Source organism: Hetaerina americana, unplaced genomic scaffold (genome assembly GCF_022747635.1).
Source record: "Hetaerina americana unplaced genomic scaffold, ioHetAmer1.1.p SCAF_1, whole genome shotgun sequence".
NCBI lineage: Eukaryota > Metazoa > Arthropoda > Insecta > Odonata > Calopterygidae > Hetaerina > Hetaerina americana.
In genome coordinates this window covers 118,693,709-118,705,203 of record NW_027286069.1, presented here as the reverse complement: position 1 = coordinate 118,705,203, position 11,495 = coordinate 118,693,709, and the positions used below count along the sequence as shown (strand labels likewise).

Sequence of the window (11,495 nt, the reverse complement as noted above, 5' to 3'; positions counted from 1 at the left end):
ATCCAAAGTGAAAAACCTAGTGCTCTTTTAGTAGCATTGATTCACAGCTCAAGTATGAACATGAAGGAATCACTCCATTTATTGGTGTGAATTAGAATGTGCGTGTTGATGTTTTATCACCTTTTTAAATAGTAATATGATATCTTTACATGATTATTCATCTTCACTTAACTGTCATATCTTTATTGGCACAAGTTAAAGATTTCTCAGTCTTAAAACCGGAGAATATATGTGTGCAAAATAACAACCTAAAGAATACAGACAGCATATCCACTAGAACATTTTTACAAACAATCCAATACACATTCAACTTCTTTTTTCTGTGTGAACATCCTTGCTATCTATTTGCATAACAAAAATATAAATAAAAATAAATGATTATATTTATTACATTATTTACAGTATATCCTTAAAATTAGCTACATTGAATGCATTACATATGTAGCTGTAGGGCTTTGAGACCTAATCATCCTTGCCTTCCAGTGAGGAAGCTCAGGTCCAGCATCAAAGATTCCTGTAAAAAATTCATGTTTCTAGAGTCTTGCTGTTATAATAGTTTTGCACAGTGGAAAAAAATGCCCTCATTTTCAAAAAACTTTCCTGTTTCAGCAATTGAAATCAAAAGATCGGAATGTCATTTATGAAGCCTGTTTATGACTAAATGTAAGTACATTACAAATTAATTGTAACTTATTAAATACTCAGATTTAATTATAGTTTGTCTTTGTGTCACTACTAAGTGAAATGAAAAAAGTTTCAAAATCATTTCATCTAAGAGTATCGTAAAACTATATTTAAAAAACTGTATTTTAGAATTAATGTTTGTTTCACTGAGTTTTTGAGAATATTTTCTATTCCAAAATTCAATGTTGGAGAAAAAAAATTCTCCCTTCTCAATAATAAATTCCATACCATATAAAACCCTCATTAAGACAGATAGATCTTCATTTCAGTAGCTGTCATCCTCTCTACACCTGATAGTGATTCCCTTACTCTCTTTCTATCTGAGGCCACTGTACCTACACTGTCTGCTACAACCCTGATTACCTGAATAAATTCCTGTCAAGACTTCATGTCTTCTCATCCAACATGATTATCCAAACTCCCTGCTGCAAAAATAATCCAAAAACCTAGATATACCCCTAAATTATCCCATAAGAAGAAAAAAAATGCTCTGTCCATTTGCTACTTCCCTGGTGTGCAGTCCCTAAAAATAATTCTTAGAAATCTTTATCTTGTCCTCTCCAATGACCAACCACTGTCAACCTACTTTCCAAATGCCCCTATAGCATTAAAAAATCCAGTAACTCTGCCAAATATACCTCAATCCACCAGGCCCCTCTTTCCAAATCCACAGCAGTTCCCAAAACCCCCTCGACCCCATGTAATTGTGCTAGATGCACAGCCTGCTCCATCCTTGTTGCAAAGTCTTCTCCGCAACAACACCAGCTCAAATATCTCTCATCCCTTCCACTTTTTCCTGCATTTCTAAAAGATGTCATATACCTCCTATTATGTACACTCTGCCCAGTACTTTATATTGGCCATTGCACCATGCCACTCAATGTTAGGACTAATGGTCACAGAGCATCCTGTGTATCCTCATCCGAGCATCCTCCCCAACCACCTACTTCTCAGACACGCAACTACCCACCATAAATATTTTGACAATTAACACAAAGAATGCCTTATTTCCGCTTTCCCACAAACAGCCAGCCAACCTAATCCAATTATAGACCCTAGAGTCAGCTTACATCTGGCTGTTCAAAACCTACCTACTCCCTGGACCAAATTGCTCCCATTAGCTGACACCTTTCTCTCTACAATCATTCACCGATTACGTATGCCCCTCCCTATGTCTAACCCTCTTCCCCCCCTCCAGTACCTCCAGATTTCCCTCCCCTCCATATCTTCCTGTCTGTTGTGCCTCATTTTCTGAGACCAATAAATGATTAAAGTTAGTTCTTTGATTTTCATTAATCTTTTTTGAAAGATACACACAAACATATATATATATATATATATAAAACCATAAACACAGTAATTAACCCGAAGGTCGATTTGGTAGTGATGGCAGTACTAAGCCCTATATGGTGTGTGAAATTCACACATCAGGGTAAGGGGGCCAGTTCCTTTCCCTGTGCCGGTTATGGTTTCCCAGGAAGATCTGGTACCCGAAAAATCACATAGCTTGGGTGGAGCTGCAGGTGCCCACAGTACCTGTCCCGGGAATCGAACCCGGGACCCTCTGGTCAGTAGCCCAACGCTCTACCCCCTGGACTACAGCGACCCACATATATATATATATATATATATATATATATATATATATATATATATATATATATATATATATATATATATATATATATATATATACATATATATACATATGCAGATAGATCTTACTCGAAGAAGGCCGAAAGCTTAAACAATTTACCGTTTGAGTGTCCTTTCAGGCGTTACTATTTTATTTGTGTTCTGTTGTGCCATCCCAAAATTATACTGCTCGTGTGAGTGTTTCCGTATAATCTGTATATATGTATATATATATATATATATATATATATATATATATATATATATATATATATATATTATAACTATACTTTTCGTGCACATAATAATTTTTATTACCTTTTCTGAGAACAGGAACTTTTATCCTACTGTGGGATCTATGTAGTGAGGTGGGTTCTGCTCATTATCTGCTTTATGACGTTTTGGATGCAAGATTTTCAATAGAGCCACTGCTGGTGCTTCAAATGCCAGTGAAACCATAAATGAAAGCACATACGATGCCACCACATTCCCAAGGTAAATAATTGTCTGGAAAAGAGAAAGAAATAACAGTCAATAAATGGGAATTCATATGAAATCATTAAAGCTATTTTGACCTATATCATTAAATCTTGAATGGGTTGGATGCTACGTTAATGGCGTTTTTGTAGCTAAAGTTGCAGACATGTGAAATCCGAAAGTATGAACCTATCTTATTATTTAATAAACATTCTTGAATACTTGCTTTTGCATTGATTTTGTAGTGAATTAGTTGATACCACTTGAATATTATCTAAATTTCATGCATTTCTCTATTATGACGGTTACCCAATATTTTTGATTCGATCAACCTTAATCTTAAAAAAATAATCATCATCCGGCCTAAAATGTTCTAGAATAACTTGTCTCCTCCACGAGCTCCCACGAGGGAATCTCCTCTAGTCCTAGCAGTCGCCAGCGCTCATATCGAACCGTACGACGCTCAGAGCGTACACTGCCGCGGCTATCCTGTAACGAGGCGCTGCTATCACGCAAGCGACTCCCCGTGCTCTGCCGCGAGTGCACTGCATTGTTCCGCGATCCTATACGACTGTCCACACTACTCCCGCTCTTACTCGGACTTACGCGCCCGCGTTCCTTTGGTTTTCCGAACCTGCGCACAGCGCGCCTCTCTGCATACTCTGCTCGCGTGACTATCACTCGAGCTTGATCGTTCCCGTCGCTGTCGCCTTTTCGCCGGCAGAAGGTCCTACTCCCGTTGCGTTCGGACAGCACTCGGTACCCTCGTCGGCTCTGCCCTTGCCCTGAGAGATTGCGTACTTCCGGCCCGTCCTGCAGCCACGATGGTCTCGCCTTCGACCGCAGGCGACCTTTCATCCGTATTCAATGCTAAGTTTCGCGCCAGATCGTCAATTAATCGGGCTTCCCGTTCAATGCGCCTTATCGGGTCTTCCATGACGCTTCCGAGCGCTTCCTGCGGGCGAGATAACTCTAATTCACTAGCGACCACCGTCACGTCATCGACCGCCAATACCCTGTTCCCCTTACCGTTCGGCTTGGTGCCCGTTTCCCTCCCTTCTGAGGTACTAACCAAACCCTCCCCGGTCGCGAAGGTCAAATCTACATCCCGTCCGTCGAACTCTGGATACCACGGGACTTCGAGATCTGGTCGAAAACCGAGCAACCGCGAGCGCAATAATCGCTCACGGAGGGCATTCACGCTTCCCTTAGTGTTCAATTTTTTCTCCAACATTGCAAACCCCAGACGATCCGGTTTAATCTTAATCTTAAAAAATGATCATACTCCTGCCTAAAATTTTCTAGGATAACTTAACAAAGACCCATTCTGAATTAAAGATTTTTTTAAAATTTTTGCTTAAGTAAAATGAATAAAAGTTGTAATTTGTACGAGACGCTTTCTGCCACTCATAGATGTGAGGTGGCATTGAAGTAATATAAAGTGCAAGAGAGGAATATTCAAATTTATAATAATCATAAAAAAATATTCATGTAAATCTTATCCTTTCTGCAGACTTTATTTGGAGTTGTGCCAGTTGAACTGTTCTCTTTCCCATACTTTTTGAACATTTTTCTTTCCCTGGGTGGCATGATATATATTTACAAGTTGGTATGACATATTTTTGCAAAAATGTCATTTGATTTTTTTGGTTTAAGTTGTTTTACAAGGTACTTAATAATTTCTGATCTAAAATACATTTTTATTCAAGTTTTAATAAAAATAAGATAAAAAAATGCATGATGTTTGTAATTTTACATATTACAGTACGCTTCTTAAACCCATGAATTGCACATATCTTTTTTTATTTAACTTCCTTGTTTCAAATGACTGAGAATTTTGGTAGATTTTTCTAAGGACTTGGGGTTAAAACAATCAAACACAAAACAACTATTGTTGGGACATTTCATTCTGAATCTGTTAAAGAGAGCCAGGCAGATGAGTGTTCTACCCCTTGTTTTAAACCCCTGGGGTAAAAATTCAAAATTTTTGCATTACTTCAAAGTTAGAGCTAAATGTACCTTTGAACTCATAAATATAATGAAACAATCTGCTACTTCTTGTATCAATACCACAATAAAATGGCCTAAGCCTTGTTTGTTTAGCATGTGGTTCAAGCGCTAAAAATAGCAAGGAGGCTCTCATCAATTACTACCCACCATGTTCCACTCGTTTGCCAAGTAATTTGAAGTTCATTTCATATTTACTACAAGTAGTTGTAGTTTTAGGAGAGGCGACTGACAGCTGAGGTCATTTGCGCCATTAGGGATGGATGGCAAAGGATGATGGGTGGAGAGAAATCTGGCATCGGCCAGCTAGCCTACTCTTAAAAAAAGACCCCAAGGGGTCAGCAGTTCAACGTTCCATCTGACGGACATCATACTCACTCAGAGTGCTCTCCACAAACCACCTCATGTAGGGATCAGAATACCATTGAAAAATATGTCACCTCCAGGATTCAAACCCGGACCCTCTCATTGGGAAGCCAGTATGTTGGCCTCCGCACCATCCCGATCCCCGCAGTCATAGGGCCTGGATTCTATATGAGTTCCAGAATACACACAATCTGCCCATTGTCTATATTTTTGGTAATAGGTACTAATGAACTAGGTATACATCTGTATTACTACCACTGCCCTAAGAATGGAGAATGAAAAAATACTCTGACGGCAGGTATAATCATTTGTGCTCGGTATTATCTCATACACTGTGAAATTATCTATTGGCTGCTCAGTATTCAGTGTGTTTTTCTATTTTTTTAAAATGGATTAGTCATGTGAAATAAGCTTTATCATTATTATATCACGTACAATGTTGTCTTTCCCAAGATGCAGTGGACTGTCCATATTCATGGCTGTTATCCTGATCACTAAAGGATGCACTAGGTATGCACAGTACGTTACCCTGCTGAAAGGATACAATGGACTCCAAGACAGCAAGGAATTCACCCAACCTGGAATTCATAGGTACAAAAGAGGGATAAAATAAAACATGTTCTGTATTCATGAAATTGCTATTATGCTTAATATAAAGTTAATTTGGGGTGATAAATCTTGAAGTTTCAATTCATGCTTGTATTTGTATTAATACATTTAAAGTATTATAAAAATATTTATTCACTTCATAGGAACGATAAAAAGTGCATACATTCCTGGACTATTGGCTATATAGTGACTAGAAGTATATTTCATAAGTTAATAACTAGAGGTATATTACATAAGACAATTTTACCAAATTATGCATTAATGGTAACAGTTAAAAACAATAAAAATAGAATTGAAGCAGTGAGTTAAGGAGATTATGTTCCACAATTACCGACTTGTACGCAAGATTCAATTATAAATACTTTGTTCATTAGTAAAGGGATCCAAAACTTATGTTTATTTTTAGCAAGAGACTGTAAGTGACAGAGTTTAAGTTGTTTCTTCATACCATGCTATGACTTCAGGTATTTTTTTACAGATAACAGGTGAAACTTTTGATACTATTTCGTGTAATATTTGTAGATAAAAAGGAAACTATTAAATTTTAAATTGCACATTTAATCTTGCCTGATATAATGTAGATTTAGGAATAGAATTATTTTCTGATGAACTTGTATTTGCATCAGAGACTATATTCACAATTTTACTGTGTATGTATGTGCACTCATGATTCCTTGGATAAGTTTATTTTGTCTACGTTTTTGGTGAATTACTTTTCTTTTGCAACAGAATCAAATTATTGCTTTTTGGTAGTCTACCAGTTAAGGTAGGTTTTGGTTGGACACAAACTTGGAACCCCTATATATGTTAGTTTACCGCAAGACATAACCTATCAGTCAATGCTGCAATAACCCCTCTCCTAATTTCAAATACATTCTACCTTCAGAGTGTGTATCCTTTTCCTCACCATTCACAGTTTTCGATCACTAATCAAAATGGTTTTATACACTTCTCCTGTCTCTTTTAAATCACTCCCAACAATCCCCTCTCTTCCCCCACCATACTCAACTCTGGCTCCTTTGATTTCCTTTCCATCCATTTCACTTTTCCATTACTCTTGACACCTACAGCTCAAAAGTCTTCAATCTATGTCTATTATCTTTCTTCATCTTGCCATATTCTTCCGGGCTACAATTAGTACATAGCCAATGCTCTATTAGACAGCACATTCTCTGATTCTGAGTATAAGATCAAAGATTTGTGGTTCTATCTGTAGCAATTGCTGCCATGGTGGATCGAGAAATCACTAAAGTTGATTTATCATTGAAATCGTTTTAAATTATGAAACTATTAGAGTAGGCTCAAAGATTACAATATCATGAGAGTCGTGTAATTGTAAGGGAATTGAGGATGGGAATTATGTTTAGAGCTGTTTATGATTCTCCAGGATTCTTCAGATTTTATGTTTCACATGGATTACTTCTGTTGTTATAAGCATGTTTTGTGGTGCCCAATAGCTTATGGCACCTTATTTATGAGCTTTTATACTCTTCCATCAAGTTTTGATCGTGGCTAGAATTGATTGTTGTGGCTATTTCTCTCAGATAAGCTAAGTGATGCTGAATTTCATGCTATACAGTTGTTCTGGACATTTTGTTTGTTCCTGCACATCCTACGTTTTCCAGGGAATACCTCAAAAAAATGATTCAAAAACAAGTCATGGAATTCTTTGAAGCACTCCTAATAGCTATATGAATAAATAGTATTTCTCCCAGTCACATAATTATATGCACAAGAATTTCAAAAGGAGTTGTCAAATGAAATCCCTAGACACTCACCTCCATATCCAGTGGAGCAGGCAATGACTACCCAAGCCATTGCAAGTGCCCATGCCGTATGGCTCAGGGATGAGTAGGCAGCTGCAGTAGCCGGTGACAAATTGGTTCCATATAAACCATAAAGTAAGGAGAGGAGACAAAGAGAACTCAGTGTCCAGCCAGCAGCAACTGCTCCCTGTAAAAAGATAGTTTATGGTAAATAGATAAAGAACGTACTACGGCCGAGTGAATGAAAAGAATATAAAACCCAAAGCCGTACACTTAAGGGCACTTATAGGTGGAATAAAGAAGGGGGTTTACAGGGAGCGAGAAAGTTATAGCAATCACTCAATCACTCCGGTATATGTAGGCACATTGACCGTCGTGAATCGCAAACACACAACACTCAGGGTTTACGGGGCGGGAAGCCCGACGCCAGTGACCCGTCACTCAGACAAATGAAATATAAAATAAATAGTTCTAACAATTACTCCCTCGATCAGGTATTTGCACAACAAATTGACCTTCACAAGTCGCAACCACACACCCACTCAGGGTTTACGGGGTTGGAAACCCGACGCCAGTGACCCGTCACTCAAACTAGGAAGACACTGTAAGCACAGTGCTGGTGGGGAAATAGTGCCGAAAAACCTGACACCAGGTGTTTCACCTGATAAGCAGGCCTCTTCAGAGAAGAATTCTTATTCTTTAAGAAGAATAAGAATTCTTCTCTGAAGAGGCCTGCTTAGCAGGTGAAACACCTGGTGTCAGGTTAAGAAGAATAAGAATTCTTCTCTGAAGAGGCCTGCTTAGCAGGTGAAACACCTGGTGTCAGGTTAAGAAGAATAAGAATTCTTCTCTGAAGAGGCCTGCTTAGCAGGTGAAACACCTGGTGTCAGGTTTTTCGGCACTATTTCCCCACCAGCACTGTGCTTACAGTGTCTTCCTAGTTTGAGTGACGGGTCACTGGCGTCGGGTTTCCAACCCCGTAAACCCTGAGTGGGTGTGTGGTTGCGACTTGTGAAGGTCAATTTGTTGTGCAAATACCTGATCGAGGGAGTAATTGTTAGAACTATTTATTTTATATTTCATTTGTCTGAGTGACGGGTCACTGGCGTCGGGCTTCCCGCCCCGTAAACCCTGAGTGTTGTGTGTTTGCGATTCACGACGGTCAATGTGCCTACATATACCGGAGTGATTGAGTGATTGCTATAACTTTCTCGCTCCCTGTAAACCCCCTTCTTTATTCCACCTATAAGTGCCCTTAAGTGTACGGCTTTGGGTTTTATATTCTTTCCATAGTTTATGGATTGATGGTATAATTTTGAGACATTTTGCATGAACAGATATGGTATCCAGAGACCCTCAGAAGAAGTGAAATGTTTTATTTGACTTCCTTTATTATTGAAGGATGCTTAAGATTCAGAAGAAATCAACCTGAATTCATTCTACTTGCACTGTAAGAGAAAAAATCACACATTTTCATTTGGAAATATGTTTTGAAATAGATTAGGGGTTGCCTTAAGGTAAATTCATAAATTTTTGGAGACACTATGTTATTTCCATTAGCCACCACCATGAGATGGAGTGTTTAGCAGGGATTTTGAAAGCCTGCATAGGATGCATTTATTATTACTGCTGGTATTCTACTTGTTAAGGATGCTTTTGGACAGATGCAGCTCATAAAATTGTACAACAATAAGTTTACCTCCATATGTTGCATCCAAATTTCCTGCTTTCTTTTTTTTATCCCAACAATACCTTCAACTCTCCAATATGCCAATCACTTCCTCATTTGTTTTCCCTTTTGCCCATTTGACCTTTTCCATCCTTCTCTACATCCACATCTCTATGGCCTCCAATCTATGTCTATCATCCTGTTAATCTACGTCTATCTTCCTGATTCAATCGTCATCACCCAATTTTATCTTTTTGAATCGGATGTCACAATTTATAATGACTAAATTATGATCTGAACCCACATCTGCTCCCGGAAATTCATCAATTTGTTCCTAAATCAGTGCCTAACCATAAAATAGTTTAACTGATACTTTTCTAAGTGCCCTGGCATTTTTCATGTGTACCTATGCTTTTTGTGGTGTCTAAACAAAGAGTTGGAGATGATGGACTCCTGTCTCCTGCAGAATGCTATTTCTTTCTCCCTGTGGTCACATCTTGTTCTTTAACTGTAGTCCCAAACCTCATCACCATCTCCTCCTTTACCTATCGTTGTATTCTAATCCCCCCTCACTATCAAATATTTCCCTCCAGGAACTCCCACGATCATTTCCTTTAAGTGATCGTATACCCAGTGGACTTTTTCCTCTCTGTGATTGCTTAGTGGCCTTTAGTTCTGAATAATGGCCAAGTTTGTTGGTTCAGCTTTTACTTCTGCTGATAATATTCCATCAGCCAATGTTCAATGTGTATTACATCTAGTTGGAGCAATCATATGAAATCCAAACACCCACCATAACACCCATTACACTAAAAGCTAGAAACTAGCTTTTTACGTATTGATGCTTCTAACATTGTGATAGGAGAACTGCATAGTGACAACTCACAGATGCAAACAATTGTTGGGTTATATTCTTGTTGGTGCATGGACTGATTGTTGTAGTAGTTGTTTGGTTTTCAATGGACTGCCCCTAATATATCCAGCCATGGATATATCATGTGTATGCATTACATATACACTCATAGATAGGATTACTGGTGCATATTGCGGATATTCATTTGACATACATTGGATATTTTATGCTGTGTGGACAGTACCACGGTTCATCATATGTATTTGTTTTATCTCAGTCTATAACTGATGTGAACTAAGAATACATCTACATAGCTACACAGGAAACTCACCAGGTGCATTCGAATTCTGCAATTTGTTTTGAATAATATCCATCCAACAGACATTCCCACAAGGTATGGTCCAAGCCTCGTCCATGGTTTATCATAAATCTTGTCAAAAAGTGCCAGGGGGTCATTTACACTGAGGAGTATCACAATGAAGGTGGTTTGAAAGAAAAATTATTAGTACCTGTTAGCAACACTTGATCAAGCAAATTTAATGGACATTAGAATTTAAAACACTTGATTAGAATGTTGGTGAAATATCTGATGCCATATTTGGAACATTTTTCAGTTAAGTGTGTCTTATATTTGGTCATGGCAGAATTTGATGTGCAGTAATTAGAGAAAAATTATAATATCTATGTATATAATCTATGATATACAGTACAAGCAAGATTGACATATGTTGATGTAAGAAATATTGTATAGTATGAAAATACATGGTAATTTAAAAGACATTAGAGCATACTACCATATATTGGCACTAACCTGGGCAAATGATTGTTTTGGAAAGCGATGAAGGCAGTTGTGCACCAGGAACTTATGAGGAATGTGGCTGTGGTGACTGCTGCCAGGCGAAAATGACTGTATTTGAAAAGTAAACATTAAGATATACTTGTCTACTGCTTTATTCCTGTCAATATATCATGCAATTTAAAATAAGTAATGTTGGTAAATCCATGAGATATTCAAATGCCTATTGTAGCATTATTTAAGGGCATATAAATGAAAAACTTTCTGATTTAGAATGAAAAGTAAATGCTATAGATTCTTTCTGTAACTAGATCCCTAAAGATTCTTCAATGTTATTTAGATGAAGTTCATTCTTAATCATGCCAAGGGAACGTCTTTTATAAGAAGCATAAATATTCAACTATCAAGGCATTATGAAATTACTTACCTTACTGCTAATATTAAAATAATGATGCCTAGAGCATAGAACTGTGTGTCATCTGCTAGATACCAACTCCATAGCATACACTGAAAGAGATAATCATGCATTTTTAAAAGGGTACATTATTCATTAATGCATACATATATTTTTATGAATTCATTGCAGTATGCATTTGAAATTATAATCCACTATTGCTACTTTGAAAAGTAACC

The 11,495-nt window shown here is 37.7% G+C and overlaps 1 protein-coding gene across 1 annotated transcript in view; it reads right to left on the bottom strand.

Moving 5' to 3' along the window:
* Window positions 1-471: 471 nt before the first annotated feature.
* LOC139696493 (nose resistant to fluoxetine protein 6) overlaps window positions 472-11,495 on the bottom strand; it is a 49,018-nt gene continuing 37,994 nt past the window's right edge. The window contains exons 10-16 of the mRNA XM_071595317.1: window positions 11,290-11,369; window positions 10,878-10,973; window positions 10,398-10,527; window positions 7,557-7,731; window positions 5,605-5,747; window positions 2,638-2,826; window positions 472-514 (exon numbers count right to left, since the gene is read on the bottom strand). Of these exons, the coding sequence (XP_071451418.1) occupies window positions 2,659-2,826; window positions 5,605-5,747; window positions 7,557-7,731; window positions 10,398-10,527; window positions 10,878-10,973; window positions 11,290-11,369 (792 nt within the window). The 3' untranslated portion in view covers window positions 472-514; window positions 2,638-2,658. The remainder of the gene's footprint in view (window positions 515-2,637; window positions 2,827-5,604; window positions 5,748-7,556; window positions 7,732-10,397; window positions 10,528-10,877; window positions 10,974-11,289; window positions 11,370-11,495) is intronic.